At 37.2% G+C, this 22,676-nt stretch overlaps 1 protein-coding gene across 1 annotated transcript in view; it reads right to left on the bottom strand.

The window, feature by feature from the left end:
* Positions 1 to 10,053: 10,053 nt before the first annotated feature.
* The window catches only part of PDGFC (platelet derived growth factor C), a 124,381-nt gene continuing 111,758 nt past the window's right edge, over positions 10,054 to 22,676 (bottom strand). Inside the window, exons 4-6 of the mRNA XM_032686653.1 lie at positions 18,032 to 18,239; positions 12,374 to 12,591; positions 10,054 to 11,714 (exon numbers count right to left, since the gene is read on the bottom strand). Of these exons, the coding sequence (XP_032542544.1) occupies positions 11,598 to 11,714; positions 12,374 to 12,591; positions 18,032 to 18,239 (543 nt within the window). The 3' untranslated portion in view covers positions 10,054 to 11,597. The remainder of the gene's footprint in view (positions 11,715 to 12,373; positions 12,592 to 18,031; positions 18,240 to 22,676) is intronic.

The following is a 22,676-nucleotide window of genomic DNA, read 5'->3' as shown; positions in this document are numbered from 1 at the left end:
CAGGCCTGATCCTGATTTTTTATGCATATTGTATGTTTTAAGCAAATGCTCTGTCTCTTGAAGTCTTCCTCAGCCATGTGCAACCATGTTCCTGCCATTACAGTCTCGAACGGCTTTTTAGCAAACAGCAGAAAGCCTCTCCAAATCCCTGCTCCACCTTGCAGTGTTTTCCTTTATGCTTTGCAGACAATAGACAAAATACAACATGAAATAGGAACAGTTGAGTATTTGGCTCATTGAATTTAAACACAATGCATGTCTCCTTTCAAGCTATTAAATGCACATTCCACAGACAGTTTGAATCTGCTACAAAAGCTGTTCATTTCTTTCCTTGCTGCAGTTCAGGTAGCCAGTATATAACTTTTCAAGCTAAAGAAACCATATGTTGGCCAGGCCTTCAGGAATTACAGCCTGCCTTCTCCAAAGTAAATCGGCTTGCACAGGGCAAAAGGTTTCTGCTCAGAGGCTGTGGAAGCTTTATGCCTGTAGATATCCTGAACCCTCTTTACCTCCCCCTCCATAACAGTATCAGTGATAAGACCTGTGGATAGAATAACATTTCTATAATTAAAGTTCATTTTTTAATTTGGTTGGTCAAAAGCCAGGGGCAGCAACTAAAAATGAAACTATAAATTTAGTCTATAATTCCACTATATAATCCCAGAGTTGGAAGCTTGCATTACATGACAAAATGAACTATATTAAAGGATTCAGGTGGTAGTAACTCCCACTACTGCATTTCTTTAAGATAAAGTAACCAACCTTCCACTTCATGGATAGAGTGGCATTTCCACCTGTAGTCTTCCACACGCAGTCCAAACTCACTCACGTCTCCTAGCTACAAACTTTGCTATTCAACTCCAATAGTAGTTGTCTTCTTAACAGCTCTTGAAACTCTCCCCCACCACAGCTTAGCCCCACCAACCCCCCACTTCATTTCACTATCTCAAGAGTTCATTCCCTCTGTATCCAAGCTTGCAATTGCTAACAGCAGGAAGTGGTTGACAGGCACCCTCTACATCACTTGCTCTTCCTCCTGCACTCTCTTTATGTTGCCTTTGAAAACAATCAGGTTTTGACAACTGATCAAATTACTGAAGGACAAATTAGTAGCAATCAACTGAATTATAATGGACCCTGGATGCACCTGTAGCTAATGCTGATGCAAGATGAAAAGCACTAGCTCGAGGCACAACCACAGCTGAGGCACATACAACTGATAACTGCAGCTCAGACCAACAACATAGTCTTTCTAATGCCAGAATGGCAATGAGAGTAAAATATTCAATGAAAAGAAGAAAAGGGTGGGAAAATATTCTGGTAAAACCTTCATCTTCTTTTATGACTTGACAAATTAATGATGGCCAGACAGAACTGTTGGAACTGAGTTTTCTTCTACAGAAATGCCGGAGAGAAGCCATACCTCACAACACATCTAAAAAAAAATCACCCAAGACAGCATGTTTGGTACCCAGGTGTGAAGGCATGGCAGATCTCTCACAGTAGACCTTATCCTGCCTAAATCTTCTCTGCCCCTGAAATCATACCCTTGCAAAGCCAGTCAGGAGTGCCCCTGCCTCAGTGGCCTTTATGAAGACTTTTACATAGGTGCAGGTGAGACCCCTTCATCCTGCCGAAGTCAAAGTGTCTATTAACAGGGAGGTCTCTGTCATGCTTGCTTTTAGTCTCCTACACTGCCAGGCAGACTCAGAGCAGTGTAAAACACAACTCATCTGCCTGGATTGAGATGCACACCCTAGCCCTTAGGAGCTCCTCAAACAGTAAACACCACCAGTTCCCAAACACGGCCAGCTTCCTTTGTAAACACCACAGTTTGCTGTGTGCTTAGTTTCTTCAGTCTTCCCGTGCCTGGGTCTCTTTTCAAAGATATGTTTCTGCCCTCATTTTTCTTTTGCTCAAAGGGGAGATTTTCAAAGGCAGTAGTAAAGTCAGACCCTACAGCCCACTGGCTCTCAAGAGTTGCTAAGGGATTACCTTAGATTTGTGTCTGTAAAGAATTCCTCTGGGTCTTCCATTTCTCATCTGTATACATCTTGAGCTTTCTTTTTTTGACACAAACTGCACCTCTCCACTTTCTAGTTCTGTTGCTTAACTACACTGACACTGATCTGGAAGATCCAAAAAAGACTGAGGATTTCTAGTTTTTGTGGCCCATTAGCACAGCTTGAAGGCAGGGAATTACTGCTTGTAATGAAGAATGATGTGTACAAAAAGAATATATGGAAGAGAATAAAGCTAAATATTAGATTATAGGATTCTTATTTTAATCGTCTCACATTTTCCTATGAGAGGGAATGAAATTTAAGTTTTAAGAGACAAAACAATCCTAGCTCAGGAGTCGGAGACCCCTTTCTGCCAATTGAGAATGATTTCTCTAACCATTTTCCTGAAACTTAAAAATAAATCTGTGTCTGACCTCTTCTCTTGCATTTAAATACGACTGCTTCATGACCTCACTGTTTAAAACTGTCCCACAGGTCACAAAGAAATTTTTCACTGCAGCCAGCATTCAGAGTGACCTTCAAAGATACTCCAAGTGCAGCCAAAATTCTAAAATCTGTTGAGATTGCTTAAAATAGTTGAAAACTAAGCTGTCATATTTAAGGCAACAATTTTAACTCAACACTTAAAGTGGTTTGACATGGTTGAATGTGTTTAGTATAGCAGTGATTCAGGTACTTTATAGAGTAAATTATTTATATAGAGGATCTCGTTTACTGCTTTCACACTGGAGAAAATGCTGCCTTTACTGATTTAAATGCAACCTGGAGCATGGGTAAGGGGAACTGCAGCATTGCTTAAATTAATACTCTATTTGTTTTTTCACACTCCCAATGGGCAAAAAGAATTTATAAGTACTGGCATAGTTTAGCTAGCTCTTCATTTATTTTTTTTCTCCAGGAAAAGGCTAGGATGATGTCATTTGCCTTTATATATTTTCTCAAAGAGAAGCAAAGACAAGTCGACTTTGAAGAAGTGCATTTTTTCCACCATTGACTCCCAGGGGTACTGGTACCCAACCCTGTGAGTGTTTACATAATGGCCTATCTGTGAGCTGATGGTTATCATCATGCTGTGTGGCACCATTCCTGGCATTACTGCCCCTGGACAATGTGCCATAAAATTGACCTGATGTCATTTCCTAAATGACTAGCAACTCACAATCTTTATTTGCTCTTATGAGGTACCTTTTGTCAGGGTAAAGTACTTGTAGCAAGCATGAGAGGAAAATGTCTGTGTTCTTAAGCACTACGTAAACCAAAACTAAAACACAGAAGGACTGTTAAATAAGCCATTTGGTAAGAGTTCAAAGGCTATCACTTATACAAGAAACTTGATCTTACTTGAAAAATAAAGGCGTGATTTCACACAGGATATTGGCCTAGATATAGACCTTTTCCTATTGCATAACACATTATTATTTCCCATCCTTATCTGCAGTTTTTAACATGAAAGTAATGATTAACAAAACAGATATGAACCAAACTGAAGAATTTTGGTCTTAAGCTCTGCCAGGGGAGGTTTAGGTTGAATATTAGGAAAAAATTTTTTACAGAGAGAGTGATCAGACATTGGAATGGGCTGCCCAGGGAGGTGGTGGATTCACTGTCCCTGGAGGTTTTTAAGATGAGACTGGATGTGGCACTGAGTGCCATGGTCTAGTAACCATGGTGGTGTTGGATCAAGGGTTGGACTTGATGATCTCAGATGTCTTTTCCAATCTGGTTGATTCTATGATTCTGTGACTATGAATTTGTCATCTATCAGATTGTAAACCTTATGAGGTAATTTGATGCCTAGGTATATTCTTTTTAGTATAAGGAAACATTTTATTCTGTGCTTTTTAATTCTTTTCTATGATAATTTCAATATATCAGTGTTAAGATGTAGATTTAAAGTTGCTGGAATTTATATGTGTGCTAATCACAGAATGGCTGAGGTTGGGAGGGACCCCTGGAAATCATCTGGTTCAAGTCCCCTGCTCAAGCAGGGCCACCTACAGCCAGTTGGCCACGTACATTTCCAGATGGCTTTTGAATATCTACAAGAAGGGAGACTCCAAAATCTCTCTGTGAAAACTCTGTCAGTGCTTAATCACCCTCACAGTAAGAAAGCCTTTCCTGATGTTCAGGAACATTCACGTCTCTCTCAGCCTTTATTCATACGAGAGATTTTCCAGTCCTTTAATTAACTTCGTGGACTTTTGCTGCACTCTCTCCAGTATGTGCATGTCTCTCTTGTACTGGGGAGCCCAGAACTGGATACAGTACTCCAGGTGTGCCCTCAGCAATGCTGAGCAGAGAGAAAGGCTTGCCTCCCTCGACCTGCTGGCAACACTCCTCGTAATGCAGCCTAGGACACCATCAGCCTTCTTTGCCACAAGAACAGATTGCTGGCTCACATTCAACTTGGTGTCCACCAGAACCCTCAGGTCCTTTTCTTCAAAGCTGCTTTCCAGCTGGGTGGCACCTAGCATGCAGTGGTGCTTAAGGTTGTCCCTCTCCAGGTGCAGGACTTTGCACTTCACCTTATTGAACTTCATGAGGTTTCTGTAGGGCCTTTCTCCAGTCTGACAAAGTCCCTCTGGCTGGCAGAGCAATCCCCTAGTGTATCAGTCAACTCCTCCCAGTTTGGTGTCATCTACACATTTGTTGAGGGTGCTCTCACTCTGCCCCAACATCCAGATCATTAATGAAGATATTGAACAGGATTGGACCAACTATTGACCCTGGGCCACACATACTGGTCTCCAAATAGAATTTGTTCTGGTCTGCCCATTCTTCCAGTTTCCAGTTTCCACCTCACTGCCAGTTCATCCTGCCCACACTTCATTAGCTTCTATACTGTTGCTGTCTATTTAAGTTTCATTAATTGCATGGAATAAATCCTTATTTTTACAATTAGAAAAAAAAAACTATATTACTTTGGCATTAACATGCCACACTGCTAAACTACTGGAAATGTAAAATTGCTAAGGTGACTGAAAGGCATTCCTCCCAGCCACAGATTCCATTGTGGTTTAGCCCATAATTTTGTTTCTTTTATTTGAGATGTTAACACATCATCTCTATTTAGATATGGCTATGCTTTAAAGTTTGCTTTTAATACCTCTTGAATTGTTATCACCAATAGTCAAAACTTCAGCTTCAAAAAACTGCCAATATTTTAATTATTTGAAACTGATGAAAAAAAAGGGAACATGACAAATGTATGAGAAAAGAGTGTTCAATCTGACCAATGCCCAATGCCTTGGCTCTAATGAAATGTACAGGAAACATATACTAACAATGTTTTGCAAAAGAACAATTAGTAACTTTTTTTCTATCCTTCATGCAAGCAATCAGTCTGTATGACACTATGATTTTATTAAACACTTCACAGTGCATGCAAGAAGTGCATTACTTTTCCTGTGTAGATCAGCTGTACTTCATGATACCCCTGCCTTTTTGGTAGTGAAACAGATGATCTATTCCTTTTGAAAACATTCAGCTCATGTGTGGCAAAGGAAACCAAGTTTAAGACATTTAAGGCAGAGCCTGTGCTGAAATTCAGGACTCTCTGATCACGTCATACAGAAAACTTATTCATTTATTAAAATGGGCTGTGTTTTACAGCTGCTGATGAGGATGTTATGGGCTGTAATTCAAACTCCGGCTAAAGGAGCCCCAGACTGCTGATTTATGGAATTTGGAAAGCATAGCATACTTTTATGCTTTCATTGACCATCGCCGTGAATAGAGACAAGAACACTGAACTAGATGAGCACCTGGTCTAAAGTCACACAGGCCTTTCACTTGTCTTTTTATTCACAGACTCCTAATTCTTCATACTTGAGAACTAGTTTTGTAATTGAAAGCCAGCTTGTCCAGATTAGTGCAGTTGGTTAGAGCATGGTGCTAATAACACCAAGGCTGTGGGTTTGATCCCCGTATGGGCCATTCACTTAAGAGTTGGACTTGTGGGTCCCTTCTAACTCATAATATTCCATGATTCTGTCATCAAGGACTACATGCAGATCATATCTGAGCAACACATACAGATTGCTTCTCAAAGAGCCAGATGCCATAAAATTGTCAAGAAAAGATGCCCTCTCACTGTACCCCCCCCCCCAAGAGGCGACTGTTTCTGACTAAATCAGAAATTTGTGCTTAAGCTCCGAGATTTAACTACACAGTGTTACAAAAAATAAGATTGTTGTTATGGTTTACTGAACGAATCAGAGCTCTAGTTACTTAAGCCTCTGGATGAAAAAGCTTTCTTGTAAATCAGATATGCTTGGTCTTACAACACTTCAGCATGAGACATGAAAACTAACTAAGCAGGTCACAGTTGAACAGACTTGTTTTGAGGCTTTGCATGTGGGGCATATCCTTTCTGGAGAACAGTGCTGAAATTTTGTTAATTTGAATTCCATACACTCTTCAGCTAGTCTGCTATGACTTTACGATTATGTGAAGGCCCCCAAAAAGCCAATTCCTGCCTGGCACCTCCTCTCTGCAAGTATACCAAAAGTCTGCTTAGCTGTGCAAGCATAAAGATGCTACATGGTACACAGGTACTACTTCACTGAAAAGTGTATTACTCACAATAAAAGAGATGCCATCCTGAAGGCTGAAAGAACCAGAGGGTATAGCCTTTCAACACCTGAGGAAACAGTCACGTGTTTACTGTTTTTGAGAGAAATCACTCAATTTGTCACAAAAGGATGCAGTAATAAAGAACTACTGGTGAGGGTGAAAAGCAGCCCATCTTCCAAAATTGTGGAAAATCTCGAAAAGAGTGAAATCAAAGCTTAAATAGTTGTCAGCCTCTAAATGAAGTCTTTTGAACAAAGTAGTGAATTTAATTTTACTATCTTTTGATTCTCAAAGTTGCTAATTGTTTTGATCACTCTGTGATGCTGTTTTTCAAAAGAGAACTCTAAACATCGTGGCCTTCACTGGCCTTCTCTCTTAAATGAGTTTCATGTAGATGCTGTCTGAGATCCCAAGGCCCACCCCACAGATACAAGTGAAGCAGGACAAAGTAAGACAAATGAACAAGCTTTCTTGCCAACCTTATTAATGTACTGGGATTCTACACAGTGAAAGAAAAGTAAGTTTACCAAGATGTGCCTTATCACTCACTCTGAACAGGACTGACACCAGACCCAAGATGGTTTGGATCTGTCTTCAGTGTAGCAGAATCTGAAGGAGGCAGCATGGGCTTGAGTCAAACTGGCACTTCTATCTTTACTTCATTAGGCAAAATAAAAGCTTGCCAAATCAGCTATACAGAAAGCCCTTCCAGACTACAGAATTCCTGGAGACTCTTCTTTGAGAAAGAGATGTTTTTTTCAGCAAACAGGCCCATATAATGGGGTATTCACACTGATGAACCTTTTGCACCTAACAGAGCTGCCTCAGCTGGGAGGCTGGACTTTGACTCTATACTTGATGAAGACAGACTAGGTCAATGAAGACTGACATAGAGCAAGATTCAGAGCAGGAATCTAGCTTATGTTCTATCATACTTGCAAAAAATGCTGTCAACTTTCTCCCACGACTGAGTAGTAAATATATTTTTCTTTCAACAATCTAGGGGAATTCAAGTGAGGCATTAGGCAAACTGCTTTCTCTGAAAAGTTTGTCCAATTTATGCTGGAATACATAGACATATTTTTACACTGTGATTTTGGCAAACAAAACCACTGTCCCTGGGTTTAAAAGGTGCATGAAAGGACTTTCAAAGGTAAATTGTCTGATAAAGCATCCCATGCAAAAATTATATAAAGAGCAATCTCAAAGTAATTTAAACATCATATCACTAACAGAATCAGAAATTTAACTTGGTCTACTTAGCTTCATTGCTTGGTTTGAATGAGTCTTGCAACCACGATTCTTTAGCATTTTTGCATGAGATTTTGTGAGAGAGTTTCGAACAGTAGCACTATTACTGTATCTTCAAAAGTCAAACAGAAAATAAATGTTTACAATTTTTATTTCCAGAGTTTGGTGTAATCAAAATGAGACTATTTAAGCAGCTAGCATCTGAATTGCAAATTTTTAAGTTTCAACACAGTCCTTTGTTAGAAAGGAAATCAGGTAACAGCTTGCATTAGCTGATGCACTAGCTACTAAATGACAAAGCTTTATGCTTCTGTCTGTCTTTTACCTCCAGACACCTTTTTCTCCTCTTCTACTGAAAAGGAGCTGTGAGCCTGCGCAACTAGGCAGACAAAGAGCAAGGAAACTTAAATGAGTTTAAGAGCCAAGAGATCTGCAGTTAATGCCCTTGGTGAGTAAAGTTTTGGTGCTTCTCCACATGATTCTCATGTTGGCCACAGCTGAAAAGACAGTTCCAGAAAACTGAGTATCTACAGAATCCATAAAAACAAGGTTCAAAATCAGTTGTCAGCTTCCCCCATCTACTCCTCTGGGGGTAATAATTACTTTCAACTGAAGACATTTATTGGGCATAGGATAAAACCTACAAAATGCAGCCTATGCTATTAGGATTTTGTCTGTTTACAGGAGCTACTTTATTCTACTCAGTTATTTCCACTGCTTAAACCCATTGGAAATAACGATTTATCCCTTTATTCCCAAACACTGATGCTTACACTAATGCAATTCAGAAACTCATGGCTTAAAACAGACAGCAACAAATTTTTAAAAATCTCCACAAAGATGTAAGATCAACACTTGCAACTTCTGTTCCACATTAGAAAATCACAGGCTTACTACCCACCGTTGTCAATCTTTTCCCACCCTTGGCATTCAGCTGCCATGACCTGTAACTGTGAAAGGCACTAATAGTTGCTTGTTAGCAATCACAGTTAATATCTTCAGTTAGTTTTTCACCACATCTTTTGCTTAGAAAAAACAGAACATAAATAACAAAACATAAATAACAATGAAACAAAACAAAACTCTTGGAGGAGCATTTCCAGAATGCTGTAACTGTAGGTATAACAAGCCTAGGCTCATCTCAAGGCCACAAAAAGTTAATTCTCCTCTGAAAGACCTGACATAAAGATTACGCATAGAGCTTAACGATGCTTGGTAAGAGAATGGCAAGCAGAAGGGATGTGATTGTGGATTCAGATGAGGAAGACAGCACTGTGAAGGGGGATATAGAATAAAAGGATAACGAGCTCACACATAGGCCCGTAGCAAGCAGTTGGGAAGTAAATTGGTGAAAGAAATTGGCAAGGAAGAAAGTGAGCCAAAGGGGTGCAATACAAGAAATACTTGTGACATTTGGAGATCATTACCTTCCATACCCCATACGGCTCCTGAAACTCCCCATCAAACGGGGAGTCCTGTCTTTTCTTCTATCAAGTCTAGAGAGGATGACACCTCCTGCATTTTTTACAGCAGAAATTTCTGTAATGGAATTATATTTTTTGACTCTTCTGCTGAATTATGATGCCAGAGGCTATGATTTCTGTTTCTATCTCAACTTGCTGTTCAAGAGCTCTTTAAATCACAAAAAAGGGATAATATTAATGCAAAAAATATAAAATCCCCAACATCCCTGCAAAACACTCAAATACTCAAAATTCAAGCACAGTAGGTTTCTTGTGTGACCATAATTCTGCATTCTGATACAGGGTTAATATTCAGACTGGATAATTATATGTCACATTTACACCAGATACTTTTCTTATTGAGTAAGAGTTTGAGCGTGGGGACAGAATCAGAAAAGAATTTTCCAGAACTGGTATCAAAACATCATACTAACTTGCATAAAACCAAATTTACATCAGAATCCATTTTCACAATGGAAACAATAGCAGAAGATGTTATTTCAATTTGATGGCTTCACATCCCCACACTTTTGAATATTTTGAATGTTTATACAAATAGCATCACATTCATTCCTCTTTTTTCTTCTTGTGGATTTACACTAATGCAGAATTATTAAAACAAGTGGAACTCTTGGTAACAGAAGACTTCTGTTTTCAGAGCTGACTTTCAAAACAATAAGGAGAAAATCACCATCTTAACTTTTCCCATTAAGTTGTACATTGAACAGATACAAATATGCAGCCACACTGAAACATTTATTCTCCCAAAATTAGCATTATTACTTTATTTTGTGATTCATTACAATCTGAAAATCCAATAGTCAAAAAAATAAACTAGGTATAATGTTAAAGCATTTTACAAGCAAAATACTTTACTGTTGCCTTTTCAATTTGCATAGGGTGGGATAAGTGTATTGGTTAAAGAATATACATATAGAAGAACAATACCATAGTTCATCGAACTGTACTGCAGAGTGTTACATTCCTGTGAGTGAACAGTACTCAAACAGCTATAACTGCCAATGGAAAACCATACACTTCAACATTAACAAGGCTGCCTTCCCATGACCATGATGCATCATGAAGGCTACGAGCCACTGGTTTCTTTTCTTACAGGTTTCTTTTCTTCTACTTTAAGAAATTAAAGAGTTAAACAAGCCAGAATGCATCCATCTATGCTCATTTCTTTTCTACCTGAACAAAGGCCAATATAGAGAGAGGGAATTTTAAAGTCAGCTTCTGAAACCGCTTATAGTAATGTCTGTCCCTCATATTTTTAGTCTCATGGAGTGAGCAAGCTTAGAGCTTCATCCACACATCTCTATTATCATGGTGCATCCAGGTAAAAAACTGTATTTTTTCACTATGTAGAAACAAACTGAAATGAGATCATGTTTCTTTCCCACTATAACCACATCTCTCTGTTCCTCCAGTACATATCTGGCTTTAAAGTCTCACAAAGCTAAAAAATAGTTGATCTAGGTTGTAATAAAAAAAAGAATATTAAATACCTTTGGTAAAAATAGATATATTTAACAAGTTTAGAAAAGCAAATAGTTATACTGTCAAAAGGAGAATATAAAAATGTACACAATAAAAAAATAACAAACAAACCAACCAAAAATCATCAGCTATAGTACTAAGAATAAAGGCGATGTTCTTTCCAATGTTTTCTTCCTTAGATCATGTTATTGTCCAGTCTTCCTTCTAAAAGGCAGGAGCTTTACTAGAGTGTATGGAAAAAATCCAGTCCTTCCTACCAGCATTAGAGAAATTAAGTATAATTCGGAGCAAGACAGTCTGTTTTAGCCCAAGTTTATACAACAGAGAACGCTTTGATTTAGAGTACGTAGGCATAGCTGAACACAGAAAGAAAGATGTCAGGTGTTTTCAACCAGAGGCCAGGTGCACTGGAGTTGTAGAAATGAGATGGCCAGCAGAATCAAGTCTCCATGATGTCAGCCTTCTAACTCTATTTCTACTCCTAAATTATAAATCCATGTATTGTCAAGAAAATTGTGGGGATAACAACAATACATATATTTTAAATCCCTCATTGATGCCTTTCTCCCATCCTTTCACTGGGCCTCCAAACAGAGCTGTCACACAACATATAATCCCAGTTTGGCTTCTCCTGTTTTTAGAGATCACTGTAAATCTTGAAGATGGAAGATCCCCAAAGCAAACAACTGAGATTACAGAAGGAGATAATGCACAAGCCCCATAATAGAATCAGCCATTGATTGAATGTGCTTTGAAAGAAAACAGCACAATTAAATCATGTTTATCCTTCAGTATTCCCTTTGCAAACACAGTCACACTCCTCGTGGTGTTCCAAGGGTACATCTGTCAATGATTTATGCAATCCCCGGACACCAATCCTTGGTTTCAGCTGAAGAACCTGAAGGGGAAGAAGTCAAGCATCAAGAAAAGAGCAGGTGTTTCATCACACACCTAGACTATGAGCTAGATTGCACTCGAAACACACTGGATGACAGGAAGCATATTAAACAAAAATTCTTCATTAATTCTACCTCCTTATTACTATTTTTTCTTTTACCTCAAGCCCTTCACAAAATTGATTAAATCTTGTTGAACATGATTAAATCATGTTGCTATACCAAAGAAGAGTCTTGCAGTTTCAGATTTCTACCTAATTTTATTTAAGAGCTAATAGTAGAATTACCCAATTGGATAATTCTATAATAAGTAATTGTAGTTATAGATTTATAGCAATGGAAATGGACAAATATCCATTTCTCCATAAAGCTGGCATCTATCGCTAGAGAAAGCAGAACAAAAGGTATGGTTGTGATGTGTTTGAACTGCACTAGTAAACAAATATCTCAGAAACTAATTAATAGTTGCACAGAATAGTATTTTAACAAGCAGACACTACTTTTTTCAATTTAATACCTAATTAAAATGCTAAAAAATGTACTTACAATGGTAATACATAAAATATTTTAGAATTAATATTGGTGCATTCCTTTAGTAAAAACAAACTCCTTAATTGGCTTTCAGTATTTCCAAACATGCAAATGTAAAAAAGGCGTGTACCTCATGGTATTTTTTGGTGACTTTTGTTGGCACACATTGGCACTCATTGCAGTTCTGTTGACAACAGGCACAGTTTCCACCACAACGTTTAACCAGGAGACACAATGGCCAGAAGATGGTGTCAGTTCTCTTCAGCTCCTCCCTCAGTGACACTGAGAAGTTGCGAGGAGTACAACTGTACAGCCGCACTTCCTCCTTTAGGAGGTTGAGATCGACCACTGCAAAAAGACAAAGAAACTGATGCTTTTCTGATTCACAATCCAAGTTCATTGGTAGTAAACCAACTTCAGCAGTTGAGAACCCCTGAGGAAGGTTCACTTTTGTGCAGGTGGTACAGGTTCAGCACAAAAGTATAATACTGCAGTTATATGAATACCATGAAACCTAAATGGAATGATCGCTGCATAGTAATAGTCACCAATTATTTTATAATTGCCAACTGGCAAAGTTGGCTCAAATTAAACAAAGCAAGCTTTGGCTACTATGTTCCAGCATATATTTTATAAAATCCACCTTAATGGAATTCTTTTTGTTCATACTAATACTCTGAGCACTAGTGTTGCTATTCTATAATCATTTTGAATTGGACAAATACACAGCAATTCAGAATCCTGCAAAATTTCAAAGACATTTTAATTAATTTGCATAAAGCATTCAAACTTGATAAAAGTTCAATTATTGCTTCTTTGTAAGGGTGATGTAAGTATAAGAAAGAATCAAACCATTTATATCTAAGCAGAATTTTTGGACTAAGAACTTCAAGAAGTTGTCATCATCAGTGAATTTTGCACAGAATAAATAAGTGCACAAGACTGTGTACCTATGTAACTATTAGTAGGCTCCATTTTCCCCTCCTCCTTCACAGCAGCATATATGTGAATTTCTGTTGTTTCTCTAGGTTTTATTTTCTCTTGATGTGCCTTAAAAAAAAGTTCCTCCTTGTAAGCACCTAACTTGAAGTGCAAGTTAAAGATATTAATTTTTGGCACCAGTTTCCCAATAAACTGGTTCTACTGTATCACAGTAAATTTTACTATGCCAGTGGTTGAACAGCAAGCTCATGAAAAGCTCTGAAACAGGACAAGCTCCTTTAGGTTCACCTTAGCTGCACAGTCAAGAAATAACAGGCCTTGAAAGAAGCAGTTAAAATTGAAAGAAAAAAAAAAGAGAAACACTGAAAAAAAAAAGTGAAAAGCAATGTGAATGGATTTATTTCAGAAAAGTCAGACTATAAAAACCATGATCTGGGATAATTTGTCTGAACTGTTTTTCTCCAAACCTATCATTAAAGAACAGAAGTAATGTCTAATTCACAGGGATACTTTCTCTGGTAAAAAAAAAAGAAAAATAGAAAAAGAAAACCCGATGATGACGTGGCTACTCAGACGGCTGAAACAGAAGCCTCAAACAAAGTGGAAAAGATCTTTAATCAACTGGTTTTGAGCTAAATCAAAAAGAAATCAGGGGAAAATATCGCAGTGCATTGATATTACTTTTAAAAATACTTTCTATTTGTTGTTATCCATTCATAAATCAAAAGATATGCAATAAAGCTAAAACAAGTTTTTGATCTTAATCACCTTCTAGAGAAATACCTTTTTTTTCCTCTCTGCTTACTATATAAAGAGTCTCTAGAGGTCATCAAGGAGAACTTCAGCCTATCAAGGCAAGATAACACTTCTTAATTTTATTTAAACACATAAGAAACAAAGAGAATTTAGAAGCTGCTAGTAGAAATGCTCATTGGTACTATCCCAGGAGCAGATCTTTGGGAAGGAATTTTAGTCTACGCTTCTTCAAACAGTTCTTCTGCAGACCATATCCATATACTGGTATCCATAAGTAAGGATTAATTGCAAAAGGTCAGTTAAACATGCTAAAACCTTTTCTCTCCTTGCACTTACAGTGAATGCCAATCTGGGGCACTTCATTCCATCACTATCAGGTTAACACAGGCTCCTAAATAAACAAACTGATTTTTAAGAGAGGGGAGTGTGTACTAACTCCAATACAGTTACTGACAGGACACCAGCCTGCCTCCCACACTGCAAGAGCATTCCTTGGAGAATGAAGCAAAGGAAAGAGAGACAAAACTTCTGGGAGAGAGATTCACTGTGAGAAATCAGAAATTATTTAAGCTCTTCTGATCAGCTAATAGCTCTAGGCTGAGTCATTTAGAGGGTGGACACGTCTACCTCCATTAATCAGGGACTATACACAGGAATGGAGTACTTCTTTCTTATGTTACATTTTTAAACATATAATAACTGAACTGTCTGAATGAGGATAAAATGCCTAAAGCACGATGTGAGAAATGCTAGTTCTGCTAATACTTTCTACTGGTAGATTGTTTCTGCAGAGACTGATATGCTTGGAACTGTGAATTTGAAGAAGCTAAGCCTACGTGCTGCTCAGCCCTTCACCACGAGACATTGAAAGTGGAAGCTGAGCACTGACAGCTCTTCCAGCAAGTCCACCAACCAGTGGGAAAGAGATGCCTGCCTTCTGGCAGCCCCCAGTGGAATGCACCAATTTCCCAGTGCTAGCTGTAGTTATAACACAGAGAAAAGGGCAATGCACTAAAATAAGCAGTGTGTTACACATTCTGTCACAAAATTGAAATGAATTTGAACTGAACCTCTCAGACATGCAGACATGAATTTTAAAAGGGTTCTGTGGAAGAGCATGAAGTCAGCTCTTAGAAGATATATTTCAGTGTGCCATACTGTTACAACAGGCTTCAGGAGAGATGAACAAATGTCATGTTTGATTTTCATGCTTTAAAATGTATTAAGGTATATTGATTGCTATGATACTTCACAATGAACCCTTGCCCTACCTTATGTAATTCAATTTCATTAAAAGGTCTGTGGCAAATTTATCCAGTGCTTATATAATCACTTCTTTGAAGTGTGTGAATGAAGCTGTTATTTTTTCAAAGAGTAGCTGTCTGTTCAAAATTTATTTTAACACACTGTGGGCATGAAGCTAGATGAGAGAATGTATATATTCCCTTAAAAGTGTTTACTTAACCACAATAAAAGGTTATGTGGATTTCCCAAGTGCACTGAGTTACAGTACCTGTTATAATGTGAACATTTAAACACTCCTTCAACTTGGCTTCCACTCATGTATCATGTCTGACACAACAGTCAGAGTTCCTTTGTCTAGCACTAGCTCAGGAGGAATAGAAGGCTCTGCAGTAGCATATAAATGAGAAACACTAAAATAAAAATAAAGCGAGAAGGAAAAAAAGGGAGGAAAAAATGTAGATATAGGCAGGTCTACAGTAAAGTGTACGTCAAAAGTGTGCCTTCACTGGCACATACAGCTGAACTAATCCATGTTCACATCAGCCTGAAATTAACTGTGTTATGCAATTGGCAATGCAATGATCTGGCATCTTCTGGGACATGTATTGAGTCCCTCGGGAAACTTCTTTCCCAAAACATTTTTCCAGCTGGATGCTGTTCTCAAAGTCAAGGAAACAAACTAAATTCTGGATGGGGCACTTGTGTGTGAGCACAGATAGCAGCAGGATGGTTTTCATTCCTAAGCACTTTGGAGATGTTCCTGGGAGTGTTAAGTTTTTTACTGGCTTCTACAACAGGAGTTGTTACAAAATCCCAAACAAGAAGTAAAAAAAAAAAATAATCACATAACTGTATGAAAAAAGCATTTGCTAAGGACTATGGTTTGACTGTGACTATTTTTCCTTTTTGAGTAGGCTTCAGAATATGATCTAATGATTACAGATTTCAGTGGGAAGCAATGGGATAAGTTTTTTGCAGAGCAAAATATATTTTATTTTTAAGTGTGCTTAACATTATGAAAGAATTTAGGACTATATTTAGACATCAAAGCCTCTGAATCGGTGTGTCTTCGTTCCTGGCTAGAAGTTTCTGGACACATTTTATCCAGAGAAAACATCAGAGGCAGTTCTGTGGAATTTAGGTTGTCTAAATATAGCCTTTTTCATACAAGTTATTAAGTAGGAGTAGAGGACACTTCTCTACTAAAGTAACATACACTTTTAATTACATGTTCATGAAAGCAGGACAGTAATTTAGCTTTTACATTGAAACATTGCAAAAATGAAACTGATCTAATCATAGAATCAAAGAGTTTGAGAAAACCCAAAAAATTTAGGGCATGCACTTCTCCCAAACATTTCTTAAAAAGTTTTTGAAATACAGCAAACATACTACTTGAGGGAATAACATGGGGGAGGGGAAAAAAAGAAAAAGGTTTGCTTTTTCTCTCTCTTGAATAGACCTAACAGTTAATACTATGTCATCTCAACTGGACAAATTTTTCACCTCAGGCTATTACATTACAGACTCCATAATGCAGTCTGAGGGTGGTCTCTTTAAGACAAATGTGGCAATACCATGCTATGTTTATTCAGTGGAAAAATCTATTTTAGCATCTAATTAGAAGTCTTTAAAAGATTTACTCTGATAGTTTCTTTCTAAGATATGTCTTGCAAGGAGTTGCTTTTGTCTATACAGATGTTATCCAACACCTGCATTTTAGTTTATGTAAGTTTTCACAAGCTACATTTTGGTTTTCTCCCAATTATTGTATGCTTAGTACATACATTTGGCAAATACCAAATCTCTTTAATTAAGGAAGTGTTAAATGACTATCTGAGAGGTATGGTCCATTGCTGAGAGCTTTTTAAGATATTTCCTCCTCTCTCGTTCTTGATTTAGCTGCTGTGTGCACAGCTGTAGCAACGCAGGTAGAGTACAAAGGTTGATCTCTAGGCTCTGATCCAAGAATTAGCTGTCAAAATCTTAAATTTGAGTTATGAAAGGTTTTACTTCCTCTCTTTTCTTGCTGATCAGATGATAATCTAGTCTACATCTGTCAACAGAGAAGTCTATTCAGTTTTGCTCATATGTTTTCATGCTGTATGGTGGGCAAGAAAAGCAGTATTGCCTGCATGCTATCCATCCACACAGAATCCATAAACATGAAATAGTGGGTAGTATCTGGATGATATCTGTGGTAGGAAATCCATGAGTGTCAAAGGCAGATGGAAGAAAATGTCTTGCTGAACAATAGCTCTACAAGTTTTGAAAACATAACCTACTTTACAACTGATGAAGTTGACAACTGCATGACAAACCAGACATGGACGCAGGGATTTCATAAGATATCATCAAAGAGAGACATTTAGGTAACTGCTCTCAATTTATTTCGTGTAGAGACCGGAAAAATTCTAAGGAAATAAACCATTCGTTCACACAATACAGTAAGAAATTACCAATGTCAAACAAAAAATAAAGTTTTGCCCTCCATAATAAAATAAACCCACAAAGTTTGATTATGTTACCCCATCAAGATGCCCTGCTACTTTGTGGAAATAAAGATCTCCCAGGTTCCCTATAGGAAACTGCCTTGTTTGTTTCCTTTTTTTTAATCCCCATTTGCTGTTTTATCCTGCTAAATTCCTTTAAGTTTTGAGTTTAGTCATTGTCATTTTTCAAATAATACAATGGTGAGAACAGCTAACAACAATAACTGCTGTGTTTCTAACATATTCTTTTCTTGGAACTAAAACTTAAGGTGAAGAATATTCTTAATTACTGTTTCTTTCTAAAGAAATGATACACGTAGAAAGTTGCAAGGCCAGACAGAAGAGTAATTTACCTCTTGATTTCCTCCCATGAATGTATGCTTTTCCAAGAAGTTGCCACGTTGGCCTGTACAAATCCTCCAAATCCAGTTGCCACCGATCTGGTTCAAGATACCGGATAAGGTCTTCCACAGTACTAAATCCAGCAACGGCATTGTTTAACACATCTAATGGTAAAGCTGATGGGGGTAGCAAGGATGGGCTAGGTGCTTCTGTGTGGTGCTGCAATCAAAGCCAAAAGAGCACCAGTCAGAGGGTTAATGGATCTGCTTTGACAAAGTGCTATATTTCATGAAGTTACATAGCTGGGAAAGTTTATAAATGGCTAGCTTGTTCCAAAGTACAGTTTATCTAATAAGACAAATGACAAGGGTCAGAAAGTACCTTATTATTCTTTAGCAATAATTGTAAACAAACTTCTTCTACACAGTTTTTCTTCTTCTTATATTTGTAGCATTGCAGCTAGCATGCCACTACACCTGTCCTTTGAAAATGTTCAGTGAGTGACAGACGGGACTTAAGAAATAGAACAAAGAGTGATTTGAAAATGTGGCCCCACTACAGGCAATTACTGTAACCCTCTAGAAATCTGACACATTTCACATTCTGCCCTTCCTCGGAAACTTAGCTAAATCTTTGTCTTCTTGTCCTTCAACGTAAAACGTGAACATACCCTAGTACAAAGACAGCAAATATTCTTGTTCTCATCTATAGATAAAAAAAGAGCACCAGTTGTGTTTCATACAGCGCTAAGAATTACGTGTCTCGTTAAACAATAATGAACAGAGTAATAACAACATCTAGCATAACTAAAATAATGTTCCAAATTAACTCAAAAGTACTTTAATGCTGAAATTGAGTACTGAAAAAGTCTATGTACTTTCCCACAGCACAAATCTCACTGACAAACTCACTGAATCAGGAGTACTTAGTCACAGAAAATTCAAGCGAAGTGAGGCTTTTCTTTTTGCTCACTTTACAATCCATTTCAAAATTATGCATTGATTTGTACTTTCAAAAGAATAAAAACAGGCAGGAAGGGAAGACTAAGTAGGAAGCTGCTTTTGCAGCACCATGAATTCCTTTAGGCTTTTATATACAGACTTCACTACAGACATTATGTCCATAGTACTACACTAGAGCAATTCACTTGGATCATGTAAGAAAGATGAAGAAAAATTTGAACATACTGCTGATTTAGGGGATGGGAAGGACAAGAATATGTGTGTTTATACATATATATACATATATATTTAAAAATCCTCATACCACTTAGTGTCAAAATGGCACTCTCAGTACTGTAATGTAAGGTGTATATATACTATAATTTTTTCCAACTATAGTGTCAGATCAATGGTAGTCATTTACCTTTTCGAAATGATCAGGGAAATTTATGAGAAATTTCAGAGTTATACTGGAAAAAAAAAGATTTTAGAAAATAATCCTTGCAACACTACACACTTAGCAGTTTTCTAAAATACATATGGTTGTGATATATGACATATCAATAATAATATTTTCTTTTTTTGTCCTCTCAATACTAATATAGATGCATTTTTGGTTTCAGCTAAAAGTGTGTCTGAAAGAGCAGCAAATGGAAGTAACCATCATGGCCTTCCTATTTTTCGCTTCAAGCTTTTTTTCTCTCTAACTTCAAGAAATGCAATCACTAGAATGATTTGTGCTGCTTTTTAACTGTGAGTCCTGCAAAAATAATACAAAACGTAGGTCTAGTGGGCTGCTACTATTAACTTTACCATATTTTCATCTTGCTAATCATTTCCAATAGAGTTAGTGAAGAAGTTGTTTCCCATTCTGGAGGTTTCAAAACATTAAAATATTTCTCTTCCTCTTCCATTCATTATCCACATTAAAAATAGTAACATGGTGATCCATCTATTAGGTTATGATAATAAAGCAACAGATTCTGGTCTATAATTTAAATAGCTGCTCTTAGCAAAATATGCTGCTCAGCAAGCTTCAAAACAGTGATGTGACACCGTAATTCAGATGGTCAAAAAAATAAACATTCCAAAATTTTTCTTCCTATTTTTCTGCATGATGATGTATTTGCAACAGTCACATTTCCTGGTTTGAAGGTGTAGGGGTTTGCCAAGGTGAAAAACAAAATCAGTGGTAGAATCACATGGTAGAACTAGCACCTGACAGAAGAAAAAAACCCAAAAACAATCTTCTATTTCGTTTCCAGCTGAAGAAATTACTTCAGTGTCTCACTTCTACTGGGATTAAAACCTGTTGGATCCCAGATAAAAATGCATTGGTCTAGAATCTATTTCTATATTCACACCTTAAAACATGCACACCAAGCAATACATATATAGCAAGTAACCCATGAATTTTTGGTACTCTGGATTCAATTGACATTTGCCTGAGCTAGAATGATACTAAGATATGGTGAATCATTGCACAGAGGTAACACAATTAAAGTTGCCATCACTTCCTAATCATTCTCACAGCAAACAAAAATGTGAAGAAAAAGTAACTGAAGCAGTAATATTACACAACTTGGAAGATTAATGTTTTGGAATAAAGTCATTAGAATCTCAAGATTAAGAGTGTTTTTCCCAATAATCTTTAAAGTTAGTAAACCTAAATTACAGTTACAGTGTACCAAAGATTAGAAAGATAGCTGATATCATAAAGCTATAAATGCTGTAAATTATATTATGACATAACAACCTCTATGAAATCTCAATAAATTGTTTTATATAAATGCTAATTCCAATTATACTTTACATTGTTTTTACTTGCTAATAGGTAGTAATTATTTTATATTTTAAATTTTTTTGACAGAACATCCAGTGCAGCATAAACAGTACTCCTTTCTTTTACTAAAATTATATATTGGAATTTTATACAATTTATAATTACACTCAGCTTTCTCTTTGTTTGTCTTCTGTAGGCAATATTTACACATATAGTAAAGTTTTACTCTCAGAATAGAAAACAGGAGAAATGACCTAATGCAAGAAATTAAAATTCGACTTCATTAATGGTACATACCTTTTAGAACAAGCAAATGCGTCACTTTTGTGTAACTCTGAAATGTAGCATCATAGCTACAACTTCAAAATGTTGAAATGCTCCTTAAATGGAGCTTCCATTCACGTTACAGCAAGTTCATCACTCTTATTTTAATTTAATCTACATCTCTCTTGACAGTCCTACTCAGACCCCCACCTCCACCTGCATGCCTGACACAAACTGATGTTTCCAAGCCACTCACGGTGCGGGGCTGCCAACATCAGTACTCAGTAGATGCCAGAGATGCGATTTCACTGCAGAATGATGGTGTGAAAGCCTCAAAGGAGGGGCACTGACCATCTCTAACTGTTTTGCTACACAATGCTGATGGAGACAATGAAGATGATGTTATAATGAAGTAGCCATTTGTCAACTGTACATCTATTGTATATCTGGCATCACCTTCACAGAACTGTATGTTTCCCCTAACAGGTCAGCTAGCAAATAATCAGCCTTTGATATAACAGATATTTATTTATCTGACAGGGGAGACATAACCCAAGACAGCAGCCACTTTTGCTTTCCAAATATAGTAGTTATGCAAAATAACTTTCCTGATAGAGGCCCTTTTTTGGGAAGTGATGTTCTTCAAGTTCTTCTACAATAAATACTAATTGACAGTAAACACTTTTTCTGTCATAGAAGTACATTCTCAATTATTACCAATGTTTTAGGCTTGAGATCACCTTTTTTGTTTTTGTTTCCCTGAGCATGAACAATTTCTGTCAAGACAGATCTGACAAATACATCAACAAGTTCTGTATTTTAATGTGATTCCTCTAGTAAAAAAACATTCCGTGGTTTCTGTTTTTCTGCCCCAGAAACAAGTTCAATTTACTTCAATAAGAATAAATATGTTTAAAACCAAGATGGAGCCAAACAGTTGCATTTTTACTGTTAGTTAAAATGATTCAGAATGAAAACCAGAGCAGAAAACATAGGGCTTCTGCTGGCCTGTAGAAGAGCCAAGAATGACAATTAGTGTTGGATCAAACAGAATTTTTGTTAGGTCTGTTTATACTGTATTTCTGTACATGCAGGTCACTCTGTCAAAACAAATACCTTATAGAAATCCCCTAAGTTGTTTGCAAACGTAGAGGACAGGCCAATAGACAACATTTAGACAACAGTTTAAGATATGGGCATGGAAAAATGGATGGAAATAATATAAAAACTAACATTACAAGACTATCCACCCCTGAACATCACACATAACAACAGTACCACAGAAAAAATTCAGGGATTAAAATGCATTTTATGGTGCTCACAATGTGAGTTGGCCTTATTAAAGGAATTAAAGGAATCAAAGTTACTATTAAACATATCTGCCTAATCTCTCTCTCAAAGGGAAAAGGCTAGGACACTATTATAAATCGAATAAGAATGTGACCCTCACTGAAGCAGCAGATCTGAACAAAAAACTTCAACAAATAATTTAAAATTGTCTAGGTGAAGTTCAAACCTAAAGTATGATTTAGTATGTAGCTTAACTTGAAGACTTGTGATTAATTTCTTGTCCTCTCATGTATATCCAGTGTTATCCTGAACATAGGATTTAGACCAAAGCTTCATATTGTAAAGCATCTGGAAGATGCATCTCTTTGCCAGGTCAGA

Source organism: Chiroxiphia lanceolata, chromosome 4 (genome assembly GCF_009829145.1).
Source record: "Chiroxiphia lanceolata isolate bChiLan1 chromosome 4, bChiLan1.pri, whole genome shotgun sequence".
Lineage (NCBI taxonomy): Eukaryota > Metazoa > Chordata > Aves > Passeriformes > Pipridae > Chiroxiphia > Chiroxiphia lanceolata.
Note: the sequence above shows the minus strand (reverse complement) of the source record. Positions and strands in the feature narration are given on the sequence as shown.